This window comes from Thermobia domestica, chromosome 15 (genome assembly GCF_964235325.1).
Source record: "Thermobia domestica chromosome 15, izTheDome1.hap1.1, whole genome shotgun sequence".
NCBI lineage: Eukaryota > Metazoa > Arthropoda > Insecta > Zygentoma > Lepismatidae > Thermobia > Thermobia domestica.
Window position 1 is genome coordinate 112,257,797 of NC_137468.1, and position 24,499 is coordinate 112,282,295.

At 36.2% G+C, this 24,499-nt stretch overlaps 1 protein-coding gene across 2 annotated transcripts in view; it reads left to right on the forward strand.

The window, feature by feature from the left end:
* The window catches only part of LOC145671207 (ubiquitin carboxyl-terminal hydrolase 48-like), a 727,624-nt gene that overhangs the window by 35,688 nt on the left and 667,437 nt on the right, over nt 1–24,499 (forward strand). For both annotated transcript variants that reach the window (XM_081740067.1, XM_081740066.1), the window contains exons 6-8: nt 2,618–2,860; nt 9,101–9,258; nt 13,410–13,520. In XM_081740067.1, the coding sequence (XP_081596193.1) occupies nt 2,618–2,860; nt 9,101–9,258; nt 13,410–13,520 (512 nt within the window). The remainder of the gene's footprint in view (nt 1–2,617; nt 2,861–9,100; nt 9,259–13,409; nt 13,521–24,499) is intronic.

The following is a 24,499-nucleotide window of genomic DNA, read 5'->3' on the forward strand; positions in this document are numbered from 1 at the left end:
AAATTTATTACATTTTGTGTAAGAAAAATGTGCAGCACTTATCTATCTTAAAATATTACCATTATTTAGGAGAATATGCACAATTCTCTTGCTTACATTGTTTTTGGTCAATTCTTAATCATGGTCACAATCCTACACCGTTACTACTTCTACATTTATCATTTAGTTATGGGGGCTGCTAACGTCCTCATTAAATATCCAAAAATCAACCAACCAACTATTTGGTTATATTGTTATGTAGAAATGCAAACAAGCCGGCTCTTTGGAATGGAGGGTTTTTTCTCTAAAAAGCTGGATTTTAAAAATGCTCATTTGGATTTTTGTGACTTCCTTATTTAAGTACCACCACTGTTTCCCTGTAGTAAACTTTGCAGTTTAATATGTGTTCTTTTGGTTAGTTCTGAAACACAATTCTTCAGTTTACTGCAAGAGTAAGTTGTTCAACGCAACATAAGTAGTGACACTTTGGTTGCCGAACCACGCTATCTTGTCATGTGTTTTACGGGTTGCCTAAAGTCAAACTGAGAGACAAGAAATAGTATATCATAAAACAAGAAACAGATTCAAAAGCAATGTAGTTTTACCACGTTTAGCTTCCATTTAGTTCTCTATTGGGAAACCATGTTGTGAGCTTTAGATATTCTATTATAACCTAACATAAGTTCATTTTATGAAATGAAAGCTGTTAGCTACAATTTGGGGTAGGATACTAATTTAACGGTAGTAAAAGATCATTATTTACAGAACTCTTCTTTTGTTAGTATTATATCGTGTCAATATGTTTGAAATAGGAAACTTGGGTATTGCACTTTAACCGTCTCAGGAAACTTGGGTATTGCATTTTTGACCGTCTCTCTCGAATAGCCTCAAATTAGCCCCCTCGTCGCTATGTGGATAGCATACGCGCCTGAGGCGGGAGACCTATATTCGATTCCAGAAGGGAGCCCATGGGATTTGAATGCTAAACTCGTATATATCATATAAATGATACCAGAATACAGTAACAGTGTTATTTAATGTTAAAGGTATTATTTGATGTAAACCAGCATGCATACCTTTGCCTTCTGGGTAACAGTGTTATCTTTTTACCTAATTTCATTAAGATTAGGATTAGGAATTATATTTCTGAGCGTTGGGCATATATGGCGATGTTAGCCCGTTATGTGTGGGAGTTGACGTCCCTCGGCAATCACACTACCCGGGTAATAGGGAAGGAAGAAAGGAATAGTGAAGGAAGGAAGCAACCTGGGTCCATTATGTTAAGGTACCATCCTGGCATGTGCCTGGTATGAATGAGGAAAACCTTACCCAAGATGGCTGGTTTGAAAAAAACTCGCTTTTTGGATCTTGTGTCCCCTCCGAAAATCGAACCCGGGACCTACTTAATTCCATGATGTACATGATATCTATATATATAAAAGAGAACGCACAAAATCCTTTGTCCGCTCATCACGCTAATACGGCTGAACCGATTTCTTTCATTTTTGGGGGGTTGTTAGGATTTGGACCCTAGATGGTTTTTATCATATCACTTTAATTTTCAATTACCAGTGTCTTGAGATAATTGACCAATCAGGTGTAAATACGTAGAAAAAATCCTTTGTCCGCTCATCACGCTAATACGGCTGAACCGATTTCTTTCATTTTTGGGGGGTTGTTAGGATGTGGACCCTAGATGGTTTTTATCATATCACTTTAATTTTCAATTACCAGTGTCTTGAGATAATTGACCATTCAGGTGTCCATACGTAGAAATCCTTTGTTATTAGTTCATCATAGGTATAAAAATAAACGTATTTATATGCAACCCGCATGACCCTGTGACTCGGCGGGTTAACATAACTAACAGGCGCTATAAATCACTTGAAAGCGAAAAAGTAAAAATTATCTAAGTAACAAAGTTTATTGCGTTCCGGGGTGACCGCAGCGAAGCGGGGTGAACGCTGCTAGTATATATATATATATATATATATATATATATATATATATATATATATATATATATATCAGTACTTCAAATGGAGCTCCCCTATAATACCATGTATAGAGCGATTGTTTGGGTGTGTGTACGTAAGTCTAAGTCATCCTGAGATTGCAATATTTCGGATACAAACACAACTAATATTCAAATTCTTTTAATAGAAGTTCTTGCCCTCCTTGACTTCGATGTTACTTGAAAGCGTGATACTTGATTACAAACAAAAGTTCTGCTCTTCAAGACGACATTGGATCGTACAAGGCCTGAAACAGTATCAAAGTAGGAACAACATGTTCAGTACTAGGCCTACAAATTCTTCGACTTAAAATCTGTTGAACATTTTTGGGAATATTAGGAACAGTGGATGGAAAGTTAACAGAGGCATTTATGCAGTCTGAATGAACACCAGATCTGGTGCTTTATGAGTTGTCAGAAGTGCTTGATATCTGCAACCTTCTAGAGCCTTTAACAAACATTATTCGTGTGCTTCTTAAGGCAGATAGCGGAGTAATTTGTTCCGGGTGTTAGGCTATATATATGTAGATATTTGTAAGTTAATTATGTAGTTACTATTAAAAAAAAAAAAAAAAAAAAAAAAAAAAAAATCCGAATTATGAGATCTTGTTTTTATTTTTACAGATGTGCCGAATGTTCGACAGAGTCCACATGTAACTCTACCTTCTATGAACTCGACTTAAATATCAAGGGAAATAAATCTTTAGAAGACTGCTTGAAAGAGTTTCTTCAAGAAGAAAAATTAGAAGGCGTTAACCAGTATCACTGTGCTATATGTGATGAGAAGCGGAATGCAACCAGGAACATTGAACTGCAGCACCTCCCGCCAGTTCTGAATTTGCAGCTGCTTAGATTTGTTTTTGACAGGTGAGTATTTTCTGTAAGTGTTGTAATTGTGTATGGAAGTGTGAAATAAATACTTTTCTGAAGAGGTCATTGGTTTGTATATATTATTAACACAGTTGTTCGAAGTAGAGGTTCCCCGATTTTCTGCGCTACCCTTATGTCATATTTTCCCTACGTCACTTTTTAAACAGAACATAATCACGTACATTCCTAGCTTGTATTATATTAAATACAAAAATACGACTTAGATTAAAATTATGGAACATAATAAGAAAGGTTTTTTAGTTTTACGTTCCAAAGTCTCCATTTCTCATAGTTTCCTTAGGTTAAAGGAAACAAATGTTTAGTACCGGTGACGGGCAACTTTTGCAGTCACCAGCCTAAGTACAACGAGTCAATAAGATGTTGATGAAATATTAATAGTTTCGTTGTATTAGTAGTTTAAAAAGTAGAGAGCCTTTTGCACATGAGAGAGCGTTAAGAGTCCCAAATTTCAGAGTATGTGACTCGCAGCAGATCAGACCTAAGTCATTAGACAACTATTAGCTAAAGCTAGTACATGCAGAAAGTGTTGGGAGAGCGATTTCATGTGAAATAAATAAATAAATAAATGAATAATAATAATAATAATAATAATAATAATAATAATAATAATAATAATAATAATAATAATAATAATAATAATAATAATAAAAATGAAATGAAATCTTTAAGTTTTACGTCCCACGGTTATGCCGGTTAGGCTAAAGGAGACGGTGATGATGAGAGATGAGTGAAATGGTGGAATGAAGAAAGTGGGAGGAAACGGGAGAACCCCGAGAAAACCCACGAGCACGGTGTTTGTCCACCACAAAGTTCACTTGGCGGGGGCTGGGATCGAACCCGGGACCCCAAGCACCAGAGGTGAACGCTCTACCACTGAGCCACCGCGCCCCCCTAATAATAATAATAATAATAATAATAATAATAATAATAATAATAATAATAAAACTCGTCGTCTCAGAATTTGATGAAACTTCGTGTATATGTAGGCCCCTATGAGAGATGATCATGCACCAAATTTTAGTCCTGTACCCCTTGTAGGTTGAGAGTACAGGGTGGTAAAAAAATGGACAAATTTGATGTTTTTTGTAGAACCTTGTTAGCTTCAATTGGTCGTATCTCCCATAAATATTGAGCTAGAGAGAAAAATAATATATCATTTTGAAGAGGAAAGAATAGGCTACAAGATAAGTGAGAAGCATTTATTTGAAAATCTAAAATAATTTTCGGCAAATTCAGGAAAATTTTTGATCAGTAATATCTCAGAAACTGCCCATTTGATTTCCTTGAAATAGGGTACCAAGGTAGCCCCATATGTCCGGTGTAAGTGTGCCAAATATCAACTTGGGCCAAGATGGCATAGGGTCTACAATCATTTTCGTGTGACCATGTCGGGAGAGAGACCTGGGATGCCAATGTGACAACTTGCCAATTTGTCTGTACTGGTGAAATAAGCTGTAACTGACCTAGCAGTAATGTTTTTCTGGCGCAGTCTGTAATTCAGTAATCATGTGAGGGTACTTGTAGCATTCCATTATCAATCATAGCACATTGCATTGACCTAAATATGTGAACATTCTGGGAGGTTCTCGAATCATCTGGAACATTCTAGAAAGTTCTAGAACCGTCTGGAACATTATGGCAGGTTCGTTACCTGTGTAAAAGCAGAGGACATTGACGCTGCATGCCAGTAAACTCTTAGCTCTTGACTGAACAACAAGTCTAGCTGGAAGTACCTATATAGTGTTCAGGCATAGCTAGTGAGATCACAGTGACTATACAGCACATTTCCGAGTGTCAGTAGTGGATAGTCCCGTGATCCAGGTGCAGCATTACTTGTAACTTTGTGCATTCAAAAGCTGCATTGCTGCGTAGATGATTCCAACATTGTCCGGTATGTCAACATTGCCACGTCTCTGCTGTGCCAATCCATTTTTCAGCCATAGCAATAAGGTGAGGGTTGGACTTCGCCCAGTGCAAGCGTGGATGGCAGAACTGGCTCTACAACTCAAAGCTCGGAATCTGAGCAAGGTATGCAACAAGTGCAGGATGGAACTAAGTACGCGCCGTTCCAGAGCAGCTGACGTACAGGCAAGTGATGACCAAGAATCGTCTGATGGGCCGTCTCTAAGTGCAAATCCTGATCAGCCTTTCATATCACCTAACGCAACAATTGAAGTATTGAATCAGAGACTTCCGGTACTTGGTGCGTCACCAATTCAGAAATAGAGGCTGAAGAGATTGGCACCCCAGGTCTCTGTCCCGACATGATCACACGAAAATCATTAGGACTCTGCCCATTCTTAGCCAAGTTGACATTTGGCACACTTATACCGGACATGTGGATTTCCTTGGTATTCAGTTCACCTCTGGTGCATGGGGTCCCGGGTTCAAACCCTGCTCCTGCCAAGTGAACTTTGTGGTGGACAGACACCGTGTGCGTGGGTTTCCACGGGGTTCTCCCGTTTCCTCCCACTTTCTTCATTCCACCATTTCATTCATTACTCATCATCACCGTCTCCTTTAGCCTAACCGGCATAACCGTGGGACGTAAAACTCAAAGCTTTCATTTCATTTTTCCTTTAGCCTAGCCGGCATAACGTGGGACGTAAAACTCAAAAAATTTCATTTCATTTTTTCCTTGGTATCCAATTTCAAGGAAATCAAATGGTCAGTTTCTGAGATATTACTGATCCAAAATTTTCCCGGAAAATGATACTTGATTTTTAGATAAATGTTCCTGACATATCTTGTATCCTATTCTTTCCTCTTGAAAATGGTATATTATTTTTCTCTCAAGCTCAATATTTAAGGGAGATATGACCAATTGAAGTTAACAAGATTCTACAAAAAATATCAAATTTGTCCATTTTTTACCACCATGTACTCTGAAACTACAGGGGTTACAGGGCTACAATTTGGTGCATGATTATCTCTTATAGAGGCCTACATTTACACCAAGTTTTATCGAAATCTGACACCATGAGGTTTTGGGCTTGGTTCATTTTACATGGTATGACCCGAGATTATTGTAAATAAACAAAGGTATTATTTGAAGTTGAGTGAGCGTTCTGCGAAACCCCTTCATTTCGATAGTTTCGAGTTTTATTTCGATAAAGGCGGAAATGCTGTGCAGACCTGTGAAGAAATTGGGGCTGTATATGGGCAAAATTTGTTATCGAACGCAACAGCCAAATCATAGTTCAGTCGCTGCCGTTGTGGAAATTTCGATATTCAAGATGCTCTTCGCAGGGGTGGCTAATCATAGCAAAAGTGGTCGTATTCTGGCAAAAGTCAAGCAAACAGTTACGCCATCGCCAATGGTGTAGCCATTCATCACCAGATAGTGTTAAACCATTTGGAGAAAACTGGCCACAAAAAGAAGCGCGAAATTTGGATGCCACATGATCTGATTCAGAAATATTTACTCGATCAAATTTCTATCTGCGAATCTCTACTGAAAAGTAACAATCTCGATCCATTTCTGAAACAGCTGATCACGAGTGATGAAAAGGTAATAATTTACAACAACAATGTGCGAAAGAAAAATAGTGATCGAAACGAGAAAGAGTTCCACAGCCTCTTCCAAAATTCTCACTGACTGTGCTGTGCGTTTGATGGAAGTGGAAAGAGGATCGTGCATCGCGAGCTTCTGCCGCGGGGTAGAACGATAGATTCGAATCTGTACTGTTGACAATTGGCGCAGGTGCACCTAAGAATTCAAAAGAAACGACCGAACCTTGTCAACAAGAAGGGTGTGTATAGTATGTTGATAACGCCAGATCACACACGTCTTTAACAATCGTCAGTAATTGAGAGAACTTGGCTGGGAAATTCTAATGCATCCACCATATACTTTTGACTTGGCAGTCAGTGAGTATCTCAGTGTAAGCACATATTTCGTGAATGATTGTCTACAGTCATCATTTTTGTCTTGTTTTAAGCAGAAATTTGTAAGGTACAGGAGAACTGTGAAGAATATTGTATGTAAAATGAAATACTTTGTACTGGAATATCTTCAGGCAAACTTAATAATGGTCTTTGTATCAACACCAGTTATTTACTATAGAAAATCCGTATTTTTTTTTTTTAATTGGGTTTGTCTACTTAAGGAAATCTATAGTAATGCATGTTAATTTTTCTTAATTTTTGTGAAACTTGCAATTTTTCATAAGACATATATTACATACGTGCTTTGTAAGCTATTCATTTGGATGTCGTGCAAAATCATTTGTATTGAAACAACACTGTTCCTATGCTTCTAATTTAAAATTCGTCTTTGGATGTTATTTAAACTGACAATTTGAAACTACTTGCAAAGAAATACAGAGAGCTGTTTTGCTTCGTGTCGGCAAAAGGGTGAACTAATAGGGTCCGTTGTCAACGAAACTTTTACTCATTGTTTACAGTTTTCAAAGTACTTCACTCAGTGACATTCTGGATATTTATGTGCACTTTTGTTTTATTCTTGCTCTGAAAGAATTTTGATTTTGAAAGACAATTGTGAGAATCACAGTAGAAGACAAACAGATTCATGTTGAGTATACACCTAGATCTTATTTCCTTCGTTTGGAAGTTAAAGATATTGAGTATGACAGAGAGGAAGAGAAATTAATGTGTGGAGCGTTGTGTAGTGACAGGCAAGATATATAATTACTACATGTAGTATTTTTCTTATATTGCAGAAATGATTTTTACTGTGTCTTATTGGTTAGATAATAATTAGTCACTGCATTAGTAATTGTTTTTAAAGTCCCACTGGTTTTGAAAGCATCATGTATTGCGAACGGAGAATAGTATCAACATGAAACAACTTATAAAAGAGCCCTTAAATTTCAAATTTTGACTATAATTTCCTTCAAGCGTGAAATTTTGACGAGACAATACAGCTATTCAACGCCCGTTCTCCAACTGTGCTCCATTGACGTTCAGACATACTTGCAGTCATTTCCTGAAGCCCAAAATCGAATATTGACCATTTTAATTTATAATCACTTGAATAATTGTATGAATTTTCTATTTAGATCATTCACATTTAAAGGTTTCTCAGCTAACACTTCTAACATTTTCTTCGTACAACCAGATGTGCAGGAGAGGGTCAGGGTGGCTCAGTGGTAGAGTGCTTACCTATGGCGCAAGGGGTCCCTGTTTCGATCTCAATCCATGTAAATTTTTGGTGGACAATACCATGACCGGAGGTCTTCTTGTGGCTCCCATTTTCTTCTACATTCTCATTCCAACAACTCCATCATTATCATTCACTTTTATTAATTATCCGTCTTCCTAAGCTTAAAGAGCATAACTGTAGCATGTAAAGCTAGACATTCATTTTATTTGAGAAGTCACAGGACTCGAGATCTGGAGATCGTGCGAAACAAGAAATGGTTACCTTTGATCAATCAACCTGTCATTAGTTCACTTGAAAGACGAAGTGAGAGGATTCCCCATGTTCTTGAAAATAAAGACCATTAGGTATGGTTCTCTCCGCCGGTCTACTGGCTAGTGCGTGCACCTTTAGTCCCAAATTCGGTTGTAAGTGGGAAGCACCAAAAATTTACTTTCACAATCATTCATTCTCATTAATTATCAGTCTCCTTTAGCGTAAAACTTTATACGTTGGACGTTAAACTAAAAGATAAAAGTTCATTTTACCATTGTGTATGCCTCTTCTCTGCTGCCACGCTCTTAATTTTGTAGACCTTGTTCTGAAAGATATTTTGGGACTTGGAGTATTCTTGTTGCCTGTTCAATCACTCCTTTATTGGCTGCCATTCTACCACTATGTGTTAAATCAGTGACACTTCAGTTTCCACGAAATTCTAAAACTACCTATTAATGTACCTGTCATCTCATTGGGTTTTTAAATTCAACAAGCACAGAACACACTGTACTTTTTCCTAAACCTTCACCATTTTGTACTCAATTTGACTGTTTGTTATTCGTGAGATGCTGACGTCACAATGTTGCCAATTCCAAAATTTTAAGTTATCACGTCCATTTTACAAGTTATTTCGTGTTGATATAACTCTTCACCCAAAATCTATGACATTAGCAAATTCAGAAGATGGAAAATACTCTGTGCATGTATTATGATATTAAATTTTTTATTCAAAACTCACTACTGTTTATAAATTGGGCATTGTCTAAGTTATCCACTTTTCAGTGATGCCAGTAGTGGTAAATTTCTCATATTAATTTGAGTTGTTTTGTTTTTCGTAGACAAACTGGAAGAAAAAAGAAATTGAACACTGGGATTATATTTCCAGAAGTATTAGACATGTCCAGGTACCTGAAACTTGCTGAAGGATCACAAGTATATAATCTAAGTGCGGTTTTAATTCACCGAGGGCCTACTGCCAATTCAGGACATTATGTAGGTATGTTGCTTAGAGATAAAGAAGAGATGTGATCAACATTGTGTTACGCAGTTTACCTTTTTACAGCGTAATGATATTTCAAAATTTTCGGCGTGACCAATAGAATATGATTTGGTAAAACTAGTGACAGTTCAATTATGTATTAATCTTACTATTATTCTTATTTTTTTCTTTTTTAAGTTTAATTATAAAGAAGACAAATTTTGTTGTGTGATTGGAGTTTCAACAACAGTTTTATATTATTCTCAAGTATGCGTGAGACGTGGACTTCAGTAACATGAGATTTGAACCTTATTTAAAGTTAGATTTTTGTAATATCTGGTTTCTTGTTAGATAATACAATTGAATCAAAATCAAACCTTCTATTTGAAGGTGGTGGCTTTAAGAGAAATTTAAAAGGTCAGTTTCTGAATCCGATTTTAACGGTATGCGGCAACACAATCAGTACTGAAATCACATCGTTGACATTTATTTATTTACTTATTTATTTATTTATTTATTTGTTGTACAACATATGACACATAAGAAATGTTATCAAATAGATATCAACTAATTGTTACTCAACATATGTTGTAAATTTAAGAGGAATCGCGCTTGTACATCATGTGTTCAACATGTTGACCCTTACTCGCACACATTCATCATAGCGGTCCTGTAGATTGAAGAACATGTTAGTGAACACATGTTGCTGGAACGACAAAACAAATGACTGAATCTTCTCTCCTAACTCCGGTACAGTGGTAGGGGATTATCTGTTCGGAAACATACTTCCTTCAACGTACCCTATATGTAGACATCTGGAGCCGTGAGGTCAGGGGAGTGGAAAGGATATGGAAAACCCGTTTCACGGGAAATCAAGCGATGTCCAAACTCGGGTGCAGATGGCCAAGTAAATCACTTATATTGTGGGCAGTAGCTCTTTCTTGCTTCATCCATTGTTGTAACGACAGATTATTGGTGCGCAAAAACGACGCAAATCCATCAAGAATCGGTCAATAATCAACTGTCGATTAATGTAGCGATCAAGGTACACATGGCTCATCATTGAACCATATATTGCTGATGAAATCTTCATCTTTGTTTCATAGCCTTAGAGCAATACAGTAGATGTACGCGCTCATCTGCTGCAGTGAGATGCTTCCCCACACCATATAAGTGGAAATAGTGCTCGACAATAAACATGTTCTCCTGTTGTGAGTAACATTATCTTTGCGCCAACTACACATACATACAACACATACAACTAAACACACATGTGGCACTCACAGCTCATAGCACTTGTACCTGTGCGCAATCCGTACGCGAATTTCAGTACTGTTTGTTTTCCCGCATACTGTATGTGCTCGGGAAATTGAATCCTGTTTTTCAGCACTTAAGACGAAAATGCTAAATGGGCACTGTACAGTCAAGAGGGAGCTCGTAAAATATCATGCCCTCGCAGTCAGTTTTTTCTTTTGTTGTTGTTTTCAAAGTAAACAACAAAGTATAGTATTACAATTCGGAGATCATAACATCCTAGAACATAGGAAGTGCAATGGAATAGACGGAAATCTTTACTTCGTGTACCTATAATACTTCGTTATTCTTCTGGGAACACCTGCCAGTTGTTTATTCGGTAAAGCAGTCAAGCTAAATGTGTGGATCAAATGCTTAACTAACAATTGAAGGAGGGAAAGCTGAGAGTTATCAAGCTCTTTAAGTCAAAATATCTGGTTGATGGGATTTTTAAACATGAGAACGTAAAATTCTCCAATGTAATATAAAAGTAAATCATCATTTAAATTGCTGTGATCTGTATTTAACTTGATATTTATAGATTTTAATAAAGAGCAATCCTTAAATTTTTGAAGTACGAAGTACGCTAACCTGTCGTATTAAATGTGCTGATGAACCGGAAATGATCATGTTGCTTCTTTTAGCATCTTCGTTATCTTTAATCTTAGCTATAGTATTTGTTTTTTGTCATCCTATACAAATTTCATCGCAACTGAATGTGGCTTTGTAAATGCCTGATGAAGAATCTGATTCTGGCGTTTGTATGTTTATCTGAGACTTGTAACCATTTCATGATATTGCTTTTTTACCTTGTTTTTTACCTTGGCAACTCAGTTTTAACTAAAACTATTTCTGTAATAAACAATGAGAGATTCATTACTCAGCTAAAGAAATTTGTTCATACGTTAACCCTTACATGATAAATGTTTGACTAAGACTCACATGTGTATTGCAGTCTTAATGTATAAATTCACATCACTTAGTCACACTTTCAATCAGAAATGCACCACACTTTTTGCTTAGCTCAGAGAAGTGACTATAAAATCGGAATATTACAGAAAAGCTTAGGTGTCCTTAACCTTTTATATATTCTTAAATTACTTTATGCATATTAACAGGCATGGGGACTCTATAACAGAGCACTCACCTTTGGTGCAAGAGATTATTTACTCGATCCTAATCCATATGAACTTGTAGTGAGTAACATCCTGTCTGAGAGTTTCCGGGTGATGTAGGTTCAGACCACATTTTTTATTAAACTAAGTGTTCCATAATCATTCAATTATGTTTATCGTTCACATCCTTCAGCCCAAAGTATAAAGATTTAATTTCATTTCAACTGTCTCAGTTTCTTTCAGTAGCCACATGTTTAATTTTGCGAGAACATAAAGTGATCGAGGCTGTACATTGCATTAAAATACGAGAATTTTTTTTTTTTTTTTTTTTTCATTATCACCAAGGTTTATATTTCGAAAGCATTAACAATATTATATTAATGAAGACGAAACAACCTATTTAAACGTATTTTTACATACCAAATCCTCTGTAGGTGCGAATTCAATAATATACAGAGTGAGAAAGTGCACGACTGAACTGGGACTCCAACCCGAGATCTTCGGCGTACCGTGACGATGCGTTAGCTACCACAGACTGGCTGTTATGCTTGGACAAATCTAGTGTCTATGTTCAGAACACCGCTGACGGTTATATTATCATTATATTAATAAAAGAAGGAAACAACTGATTTAAACTTATTTTTACGCACCAAATCCTCTGTAAATGTTAATTCAACAATACACAAAGAGTGAGAAAGTACACAACCGGGACTCTAACTCTGAATCTTCGGCGTATCGTGCTGATGCGTTAATCGAAGAGTGGGAGAGAAAGTGGCTTTCTGGGAACGGATTGGGTAGCGTAGTGATTCACGTATTGTCACGGTACGGCGAAGATTCCTAGTTCGAGTCTCGGTCCAGTCTTGCACTTTTTCACTCTTTGTGTATTACATTATTAATATATTTAAACGAATTGTTTGTCAAATAATAGTGAATACATAATCACACACACTGAAACGTATAGTATAAACTTTTCTACGAAGAACAACAGCGTGGGGGTGCCTTCTTCAAAGCCCTTTTTTCAATAACCAAAACCTGACAAGTACATTTAAGACATCGGAAGATTTGGCAAGGATGGACGAAAGGGGAATGAGGGACAACCAGTTTTATCCATCTTGCATGCCATAGAAATTCGAATAAAATTGCTGTTACTTTGTCAGATTACTTAAATTGTGAAAGTAAGCGTTTCTGTCGTACTATGTGGGATATGGAAAGGGAAGATTTTTCTCTTTCGGAAGTATACTTGAATCACTTTCGCATGGGTTGAATATGGGCAATTGACTGTAAACACTAAATCATTTACTATATGGAACTGAAAACTTTTCTCTGCATTCATTCATAGTACGCTCTTTGTGTCTTTTCTTTGATGAGTAACATGTGGCTTTGGGATCCTTTCTATCGTCAAGATAGCGCAGGCTTTATAATGGAAAGAAACCATTGCCATTTGCCGTTGCTAGGTACTGTTCACTAGACTTCACTGTTCACTGATAAACTACTCCAAAGTATGCTGAACTTTTCACTTTGTGATTCGGATTGTTTTTGCCTTTTCATGCTTTTGTCCTCTCCCCGGCATATTGCTTTGTGACTTCTTGTATCGTTTCGAAAGAGCATATTAGATTGCATATTTTTTTCATGCTATTCACAAACGTAAAGTAAACAATTATTATTATTTTAAAAATATTTTGAAGTTAAATATGTAATAATTTTGATTAACATTTACTAACTTATATATTTATAATTTATTTATTTATTTATGAATTTCAGCACACATTTGCGATAGCACCTCAGGGATTTGGTACAAATTTAATGATGAATTAGTAGAGAAAATGGGTGGTAAAAAATTAAATTTGGCAACTGAAGAGGAGATTGAAGGAGGTAGGTTTATTTCAAGTAGTCTATGCTCATCATTAGTAGGCATTATAGCCTATGATAAGAAAAATGAAGTAGTAGTGGAATCTCTTTCAGCTGACCATCAAAATTTTCTGTAAAATTGGTAGTTCAAAGGAGTAGTCTTTCTGAAGGGATCCAATGATATACGAGGTATTTTCAAAATCGGCTGCAAAACTCATAAGTGAGTTTAGTTACAGGTTTTATTGCAACAGGAAGGTTGCACAAGTTTTATTTCTTTTCATCTTATATATATATATATATATATATATATATATATATATATATATATATATTCATCTAACAACAAATGTTAATGGCAAGTTTTAAAAAAATAAATTTTTTAACGAATTGGTAGACGTAGTCTCCGCCAGACGGTAGGCGAAGGCTCCCCAATTAATTTCAAACTGAGTTGCTTTTGGGTTTAACGTCCTTTTCAGCAGCGAGACTATATGAGATGGGACCTACCGATTAACTGGAATTCGAACCACGTGAGCTTCCTTCGGGAATCGAACCCTTGTATCCCACGCCATGGGCGCGTACGCTAATCGCTTAGCCACGAAGCTCTTAATAAAATTAAGATACTTACAGAACTTACCGCTACAGGGTTGCCACAGACCTGGAAAGTCAGGGAAAGTCATGTAATTTGAAAGTGGTCAGGGAAAGTCATGGAAACAAGGTCAAAAGGGATGAAAGTCATGGAAAATTGTATGAAGATGTATGTTTTAAATTATTTTGCTGTTTTACTACTTTTTCACAGACTAAGTGGGTATCTTAGTAATGGTAATAGTACATAGTTTTTGTTTGTGTGACAATAATAATAATAATAATAATAATAATAATAATAATAATAATAATAATAATAATAATAATAATAATAATAAGTCTTCTTGAAATTACAACATACGAACAACCCAGTGATGACAGAAGAAGTAATATGACTTACTGTTTTGCTGAAAGTTAATGTTGTAATGCATATAAGGGTTAGGGGGTGTTCACGACGAAGAGATAAAACTCTGACGAAGAGATCGCTATGATATGGAAACGTTATAGCTATAATAAATATTTTTTTTTATTTAATTTTAGCTTTGATGGTTCTGAATTTTTTTTAAAATTATTTTGCTATTTTTTCACAGAATATCTTTTTTCAGAATGATTTACTTAATGTTTTTGTTGTATTTTTTAGTAACATCACAATGGAAAGAAAGAAAGAAAGAAAAAAAAAAAAAACTACATTCAGCAACCAGTGGCTGGAACCGTCATTATATCCTGCATTTGTTGGATGGCTGAAGAAATCAGAGGACATACATCATTCCTATTGCAGCCTGTGCAAAAAGGATGTTCTTATCTAACATGGGAATAGCTGCAATCACATCCCATGCAAAGGGATCGGGTTACCAAAAGATGCTTCTTCTCAAGTCATCACAACCGACCGTAGGAACTTTTTTCAAATCCAGGACTGACTGCAATAGTGGTGAAAACAGTGCTGAACAAAGTGCAGTTCAGGGTCCTTCGACGTCTACCAGTGACACAAACTCGCACAACGTTCTGTCAAGTGTTGCGCATGCTGATATAACTTTTGCGGAAATCCGATGGGCTTTGAAAGTAATGGAAGATAAATTGCCTCATAACTCCTGTGAAAAGATTAGTGACGATTTCAGGTCCATGTTTCATGATAGTGCAATTGCCAGCAAATTTCAGCTGGGTAGAACAAAGTGTTCATATGTTATAAATCATGGCCTAGCTCCATACTTTGATGCTGAACTGAAAGACAGATTGAGGTGCTGTGAGGACTTTGTGATTTGTTTTGACGAAGCCTTGAATAATGTTGTCCAAAAGACTCAGTTAGACCTGGGTACGAGGGTCACTACGAAAGTTTTGAGATGCGCATTGTTGTGGTACAGTATTTGGATTCCAACAATTGCGTTCGGTAGTGGTATCGAGAGCGAAGAAGCGAAGCAAGTTTCAACTCGCCTCACTTATTGGCGTGGCCATATCGCTTTCACTTGTTTGTTGATGTGAGCAGTATTCGGCTGTCTAGAATGGAGCTCGAAAGGGAACATTTTCGGGCAATGATCCTTTACGATTTCAAAAGTGGTTTGAACGAGACACAAAGCCTTGACCGTTTGCAGGGGCATTTGGGGACCTTGCTCCTTCCCGTGCTACAATTTTTCGGTGGTTTGGTGAATATAGAAGAGGCCGGACATCGCCTAAAGATGAACAGAGAGCTGGACGTCCGGCAACAGCTGTGTCAGATGAAAACATTGCCGCTGTGGAACAAATGATTCGAGAAAATCCTCGAACAACTTTCAAGGACATTGAATCTACAGTGAACATTGGATCGCCAGCAGTAACAAAAATTCTTCATGATCACCTTCGGCTCAGGAAGGTTTCATCTCGTTGGGTGCCTCACACTTTGACTGAACAGCAGAAGCGCATGCGTGTGGAATGGTTTGAAGAAATGGTTGCAAGATTTGATGGAGGAAATTCTCGACGCGTCTCTGACACTGTTACTGGTGATGAGACTTGGATCTATCAATTTGACCATGAAAATAAACGCCAGTCTACAGTTTGGATCTTTCCAGACGAAAACCCACCCACGAAAGTGAAGCGACCGCGAAGTGTGGGGAAGAAGATGGTCGCAACTTTCTTCTCCAAATCTGGCCATGTTGCAACTGTTCCACTTGAAGAACAAAGAACTGTTACTGCTCAGTGGTACACCACTGTTTGCCTAACAAAAGTGTTCCAGAAGCTTCGGGAACGGCTTCCAAGAACTGGATTGCGTGGGATTCTGCTTCATCATGACAACGTGTCCGCACACTCGGCCATCACAATTCAGTTTTTAGAATCTACGGAGGTCAAACTTATGACTGATCCGCCGTATAGTCCTGACCTGGCCCCGTGTGATTGTTTTCTGTTCCCCAGGATCAAAGATCGCATGCGTGGGAAGAGATTTTGCAGCCTTGAAGAAGCCGTAGTGGCTTACGAGAATGAAGTTTCAACGCTTGAAGAAAAAGACTGGCAACACTGCTTCCAAAAGTGGTTTTCGAGTATGCAAAAGTGTGTACAGTGTAATGGTGAATACTTTGAGAAAATGTAAGTGTTAAATTGATTTTAAGTATGTAAGTTATTTCACATCTCAAAACTTTTGTAGTGACCCTCGTATTAGGTATTTCGTCACTAGCAGGACCCTTGTGTATACACAATACTTGAACATCATATTTTTGAATAGAACCACAGCAGGTGACATTCTGGGAGCCTATACTCGTGGCATAGCAGATCTACCAAGAAGAAGTGTGTTGCAAGTATCCATGGACGGACCTAATGTGAACTTGAGTTTCTTGAAGAAATTGAAAGAGGACATGTTTGTGGAAGATCCACATGGAAAGCAGCTATTTGATATTGGCATTTGTGGGTTACATGTCATTCATGAGTGTATTGGTACTGGAATGCGGGGAGTTGGTTGGGAGGTGAACTTATTTATGAGAGATTTGTACTATATTTTTAATAACTCACCAGGAAGACGTGGGGAATATACAGCAGTTACAGGTAGTTCAATGCTCCCTATGAAGTATTGCGCAACAAGATGGCTGGAAAATGAAAAATGCACTGAAAGGGCATTGTAGATATTTGAGGATGTAAAAAAGTACATTCATGAAACAAAATCATTAAATTCTGAGCCATACAAAAGGGTTACTCAGCACATGCGGGACCCCTTTCTGAAGTGTAAATTGAGTTTCTTTAAGACCATCTCATGTGATTGCCAAGGCTTTTTGAGAAGATTCCAGACTTCGGATCCACTGTCGCCATATTTGTATGGAGAGCTTTTGTATCTGTTGAGGGTCCTTATGACTCGAATTGTCAAACCAAGAGTAATGGAAGAAGCTACTACTGTCAAGCACATGGATAAAGAGTCAGATGCCTTGCTTCTTGCCTCCAAAGTAGACATTGGATTCGAGTGTGAAAAGTTTCTAAAAGAAGTCAAAGATGGAAAAGATGTCAGTGTTTTACAGTTTCGAAATGAGTGTAGGACATTTCTCATGAAAATGGTGGACAAGTTAAAAGAGAGATGCCCCCTTCAATATCCTGAAGTGAGAGGAATGTCTTGGTTTGATCCAGCAATTATAATGAACGAACCTGATGTAGGGAAATCTAGAGCAAATGTTCTCCTTAAGAGGTTCTTCAGTTTAAACAGAGTAAGTGGGAAGTGTTGCAGAGAAGGCAAAGCATCAATATTTTCAACTATGTTTTGAGGCAAGCGGTTCTTTGAAGAACATATTCGAAGAACATGCTAATAAACCACAACGATTAGATGATTTCTATGTACGTATTCTTCAGGACAAGAAGTATGCTGAACTGTGGCAAGTTGTAAAGCTAGTGTTGATTGTTTCACATGGTAATGCATCTGTGGAGTCTGGATTTTCGGTCTACAAAGACTTCATGGTTGAGAATCAGAGTGAGTTCAGTATCATAGCACAGAGAATTGTTTGAGGCCATTCAGTTTCACGGTGGCAGAGAACATGTAACCATTACAAGTAAAATGTTCGGATCTGTTCGAGCAGCAAGACAGAGGTATGAAAGTTTTTTGGAAGAAGAGAGAAAGGTCATTAGGATGAAATCCCAGATAGAAGAGGAAGCAGTTGCAGAGAAAATCCGACGGTTGGAGAACAAAGGAAAACAGTGAACCACTGTTATTCATAACAAGTCACTTATTAATACATAACAAATCATTTAGACTTCATATTGAGCATTCAAGACAAGAATTTTTCTTGCTCTCACACAAAACTTATTGTATCCAGAAAAGTGAATTATTGTTATTCTTAAAACGCATGTTAAAACATATACTTAACGAATCATTTAGACTGCATAGTGATCGTTTTCTTTCTCTCACACAAAACATATTATATCCAAATGTTATATGCATGTAAATAAATATATTTTGTATAGTGTACAAAAGAAAGAAAGTAAATAAGGTGTGCGTTGGGTGGCTATGGGGATAGTGGAGGCCGTAAAAAAATATGTATTATTTTAATTTTTCATTTAGCGGTCATGGAAAATAAGTACAAAACAGCTGGAAAGTCATGGAAAATGATTGTAAAATTTTGTGGCGACCCTGCGCTACCACTTTATAAAATTCAACCTAGAGACACTGTGGGGAGACGGAAGGGACGATTAATCATGTATTATTTCAGTGTCAATTAATGTAAAAATCTAGAGACAGTATGGTAACAATTAGACATGAAAACGTGACACAGGGTCTATATTCATTAAAAACTTGGTTAGCGTAGAACAATGATAAAATCAATACGCAAATTCTTTTGTACCTACAAGAAAGAAAAAAAGTAGAACTCCTTGAAAAAAAAAAAGACTAAAAGAAAGAAGAAAAATATATTATTAAAACGTAAGAAAAAATTGGGAAAGTAAAAATTTACAATAAAATCAGGGAAGAATAAAAAAATAAAAGAGAGTAATAATAAAAGTACAGTCATAATGTAAATGGCGATACAAAATACTGTTTCGCGCCAATATAAAAGCTTTTCTTTCCTCTTAGGAAGAGAACTGGAACTGGAAAACAAGTCTCGCATTAGCTATGTCTGTTCTTTCTTGAATTTGAATGTTATTTAAATTTAAAGAATCTTTAGATTTATACTTCATCTTTCTACATGTGTTGTATATATTTATGATAACCGAAGGCTGAAATAATCATTGATATAATTTCGTGAGCGAGACAGAGTCAAAGAATTAGTCAGATTATAAGTACAAATAGTGTGCTTTTTCGTTTTATACATATACACACCGTGAATTCTTTCTAATTCGAAGTGCAAGGAGACACGAAAAAACTTCGTTTATCCAAAATTCAAACTATCCAAAAACAAGGATTTTTAGAAACCTAATAATAATAATAATAATATAATAATAACAAACATGCAGTAGATTTTATCTCCAAGTGATGATATCATTTGAGTGAGCCAATATCGCAAACAAACAATCGACACTTAGTCGCAAATAAATTAAGCCACATATACCATGGAAAATAAATTTAAGTACAGTATCACAAAATCACAACCACCTTAATTATCTGTTCACTTAGAGAAGTTTGTGATTTTCGTTTGATTTTGTTTTGGATACACGGTCAACAAAAATTTCAGTTTCATTTATTCATGAAATACGTTATTAGTATTATTTGGTTGACATTCAGTAATTTTCAAGTATACTTTGGTATATTTTCAAGTATTTCGAAAGCTTCAGGTGAGGTTGACACACGCTCTTCCTTTACTTCACCGGTGATCTCTTCTTCATGTTCTTTATCTTTATTATCGTCTTCATGTTCTGTTTCTTTTTCATTCTTCCTTTCTAATATCTCTGGATAACTGAAAACCAGTTGAAACTGTGTTCTTGTGTTTGCAATTTGTCCAACACTAAAAATTCTTCTACTCTAATAACTTCAATTTATGCAAACAGGAGGTTATTTACCAACGATTTTTACCACTGTTTTAGCACTGTATTTTTTTTCTTATCAGCTAGAAGCTTGCCGATTTTAAGCAGAGCAGCAGTAATCTTGAACTGCTTCCTAGAGACATCGGAAAGTTCGTTTAGATGAAATATTGCTTCTTCCACAAAATCAATGTGAACATTAAAATATCTATATAGCATTCATAGATAATTCTCAACAACCTTGTTATATCAGTTGAGGTTATTGAAATTTATAGCTAATCAGGTTTCACCAACTAGTAATTCTATAAATATCTGAACTGAAGGAGCACATACACATATGTATAGTAAAGTTGTCGTATAAAGGAATAATAATGATAAAATCTGCATTCACTGATCTAGAATAGGAGTGGTTTCATTTGATACAACTGAACTTCCTATCCCTGCTCATTGGTGTAGTGCACATGGTCCTTGGTTCAGTTCCCGGTGGAAGAGCAAGATGAAAGCGCGTAAGAGCAACGGCGATTGAAAATAAAGAAATCTGTCAAATAACGAAGAGCAATGCCTGTAGCGCTGCCGTCCCGTGGCTAGGCGTTATCTTGTCATTTTCAGGGCAACGCCGAGTGAAATGAATGAAGAAGACAACGCTTTTAGGCAGGGTTGGCTGGTTCAAACCAGCTTTTTTTTTTTTTTTTTTTTTTAATCAACTGGTTTAAACCAAAAAATTAAAAGAACGAAAAATGCGAATCGTGTGAACTTCATGGTGACGTTTCCACATATCAAACCATCTGCATTAGTTATATCTCCTTTTCACCTTTTAATCAAGATATCCATGTTAAATTCCCGGTCAAACCACAACCCTTCTTTCAAGTGTAAACCAAGTAGCGGTTCGGATGTCACTTTAAGCGGAAGTCTTCTTGATAACCTCGGTATTACGTAAGGATGTTAAGCCTAAATATACCAAACCATGGCGATTGAAAATAAAGAAACCAAATTGTATATTTCTGCTTGCCTGAGTGTCTGTGTTTTATAAAGAAGCCAAGGTTGCTTAAATATATTGATTGAAATTGGCAAAATTTATCGACTGCCTACGTTGCTTCCCAACATTAGCTTGGATTAGACTTTCAGTTTTAATTTTATTGGATGATATCTACATACTAAATTTGTAATTTAATACCTTAGTTTTAGCGTACTGATTATGATACGTTGACCTTAAAATTTTACATGCAAAGCAGTAACAGGATATTCCCGTTATTGTTTTGCATTTAAAGTAATGACAGGGTTTTCCCGATGGTTAAGGCAGGAGTTCCCTGATTTAAGAAATTTGCTGACCGGACTTCTTAAGCTTATGTGACCCCTTCCAGCATAACCCCGTTGTTGTATAACAACACTAAGGCCAAAGAAACTTATTTTTGTCCATATGTAATATAAATACATAGAGCAAAACATTAAAACCCAAAAAACAGATTTAAACTAAAAAAAAACCTGGTTTAACCCCCTCCCCCAAAAAAACAGATTTTTTTTTTCGAAAACAATCATAGTTTTTGCCAACCCTGCTTTTAGGGTTGCCCCCTTTAGAGAGAAAGAAGTGAACGAAATAAATAACGAAGAGCAACAACGTGGTTGTAGCTTCTGTCAATTCCCAGGCAAAGCCAAGTGAAATTAATTATGAAGAACACCACCACTCTCTGGAAATGAAATATGTGAAATAAATAACAGAGAGCTACACCTGTGGCGTTGCCGTCCCCAGGCCTTCGTGTAAGCCAGTGGTTCTCGAAGACGCGTTAACGACCCAGGGGACGTTCTTTTTCCAAAAAGTGCACTGGAACAAAAAGGGATGATTGGGGGATGATAGGCTACCTAGGGAGCGTTTGAGATTTCATCACCTGTTAGACTTTTTCTTATAATTGAACGAAAGCCATTGTGAATTTTACAGATTATCAAAAGTTTAGATTCTTTTACAATAATAGTACCAATAATTGCAGAAATAAAATATTCTTTCAGTTTATATATCAACCTTGAAGAATGATTCAGAGTTAGTTTTAAAAATTGAAGCTTTTTTGTGGTTTTTAGACTGCTTCGTTCGTTCAGCTTTATGCACGGGTGGATTGAGCTAAGGGGACGGCGGGCGCTCAGGTCAGGACAGTCGCAATCATGCAAGGGAGCATGACTTCAAAAGGTTGAGAACTACTGATGTAGGTAAAGAAGTGAATGAAATAAAGGAAAAAAAAGTAACGCATGCGTTGCTCTTGTGAATTCGTGTCATTATTGAATGAAATTAATAGCTAAGAGCAACAGCAATGGCCTTTCCCTTTAAAAACAAGGAGATGAGTGAATAAATAACGAACGTACGTACGTTTTTATATAGATATATACTCCCTTTCCCGCATTAAAACGGAAATTTTCAGAAACGCTTGGACATTTGTTCATTTATTTCTAATGAGGAGTTTATGTACAAAGTTTCATCTTCGTAACTTGAAGGACTCGTGAGATACTTAATTTTTCGCTTAAATCATGACACACGCGCTCCTCCTCAGAATATATATTTTAATTAATTTAATATCATATGATCCATGGAGGTGGGGAGTAGGATAAAGATGATAATTATGAGAAGTATCATTTCAATTGGTTATTGCTGTATATTAGCAGACAGAAACTCACTTTCGCTTTTATATAATATATATTTTTTATTAATGCCTTTATTAATTTGCATTTTTAAATCTTTCTCGTCAAAAATTGTTTATTTTTCTTTTTATTTATTATTTATTATTTTTATTTATTATTCCTTCACTCCTGCCGACTTGCCTGTTTCATTAATTTTTGTTTTCCTCTTCTAAACCTGATCTACTTGTTTCGCTACGTGCACAACTGGCATTCACCTGGACTCTGTTCAGCCTTTTCTGCTTTTAAGGAGCTTATTTACCAAAACTTCTTCATATGTTGAGTCTGTCTGCCTGTATGTGTGTGTTTGTTCAGAAGAGAAAAACTTTTCAAGAACTACATGATTGATCATTATCAATTTTCTGAAGCACTAGTGATTGGCCAAGGTGTAGAAAGTCGAAAGTTATGCATCGAATACGCTAATGGAAGTGGTATTTAAACCAGAAATCGTAGAAATGAAACTAATTCCGGTTTTAACATTGATCACCATAGAACAAAAACGGTTTCAACATTGACTTACGTAGAGGAAAAAATAAGGGAAAGTGTAAAGCTTTTTTTTTTTTTAAATCTATTTAGCGCTCTAAGAGTACCATCTTCTTTCCTAACCCTCTATTCAAACTATCTATTCACTCCTATGTGTTTTTCTTTTCTTTTGTCCTTACGTCTTCAACTCTTTATATGGCAGAAATAAGAAAACAAATTGCAATTAGCACAAGACACATAACTCAGGGCCATAAGATTATTTTCAGTGTCTATTGGTAAACAATAGACTGATACGTGGATTATTTGAGGCAAATAGCCGATTAATAAACAGGAAATATGAATTGAAACAGCTTTTCGGATAACATGCTTTTAAAGCATTTAAGATTCATAAGGTATTTCTTACAGCGGTTGAGTTGTAACATCTTGAAACATTCTGCTTATGCAAGTGATTGCGTGATTTAAATATTTTGTTGTAGTTTCGGAAATTCTGACTATAAACACAAAAATGGTTTTCGAAAACATGGGTTTAAAATCAAATAAAAGATGAATAAAAACCAAAACCATTAAGTTGTTACATGTTTATCTTTGCGAGAACTTTACAAACTGTAAAATGTTTCATTTCTTTTAACACGAAAACCGAAAGAAAGAAAGGAAAATCTTCTGAGAGTCATTAACTCATTTAGAAGTTCGACGAGAGTTGATTGTGACGCGAGCTATAAAAATGTTGATCATGAAAATACCGTTGGTTTTTTGGAGTTTAATGTCCCTTCTCAAGTCAAGTTTGCATGAGATGTAGACCTATATTTGAACGTGGGAATCGAACTGAAAAATAACATGTATTGTAGGGATTATGTACCTGTAAATATCTAAGTAAATATTTATACTAATGCAATTGGCAGGCAGAGATCATTGGTAATTTCTTTAAAATTTTCACATACCTCTCTTTTGTTGCGATTTGTCGAAAGCTTTCAAGAGTCTGGTATAAAGATGAAGGAGAACGATTTTTTGCGTCTCGTCATTCTTAATAGTGGTAATGTATTTTTTCCCCCGTAGTCAGTTTTGTTCTTAATTACTGATCGGGTTTTGACCTGTAGAAGTTATGATTGCTTATAAATATTAAGTGGAAGATATTTTTGTTACGTGAAACTTCTGTGTGTATCTCCGACTTTCAGTATGCGTTGTCCTGGTCTAAATTGTCTTGATTGTTCAGATGAGAAAGCGAAAATTGAACGCGTTTTGGAGAGAAAACTGAAATAAATTATTATCCTGAAAGGTCGAATTTTTTATTCTAGGATCAGGAAAAATATGGCAATACAAGCTAATAATAATAATAATAATAATAATAATAATAATAATAATAATAATAATAATAATAATGACAATAAAAATGG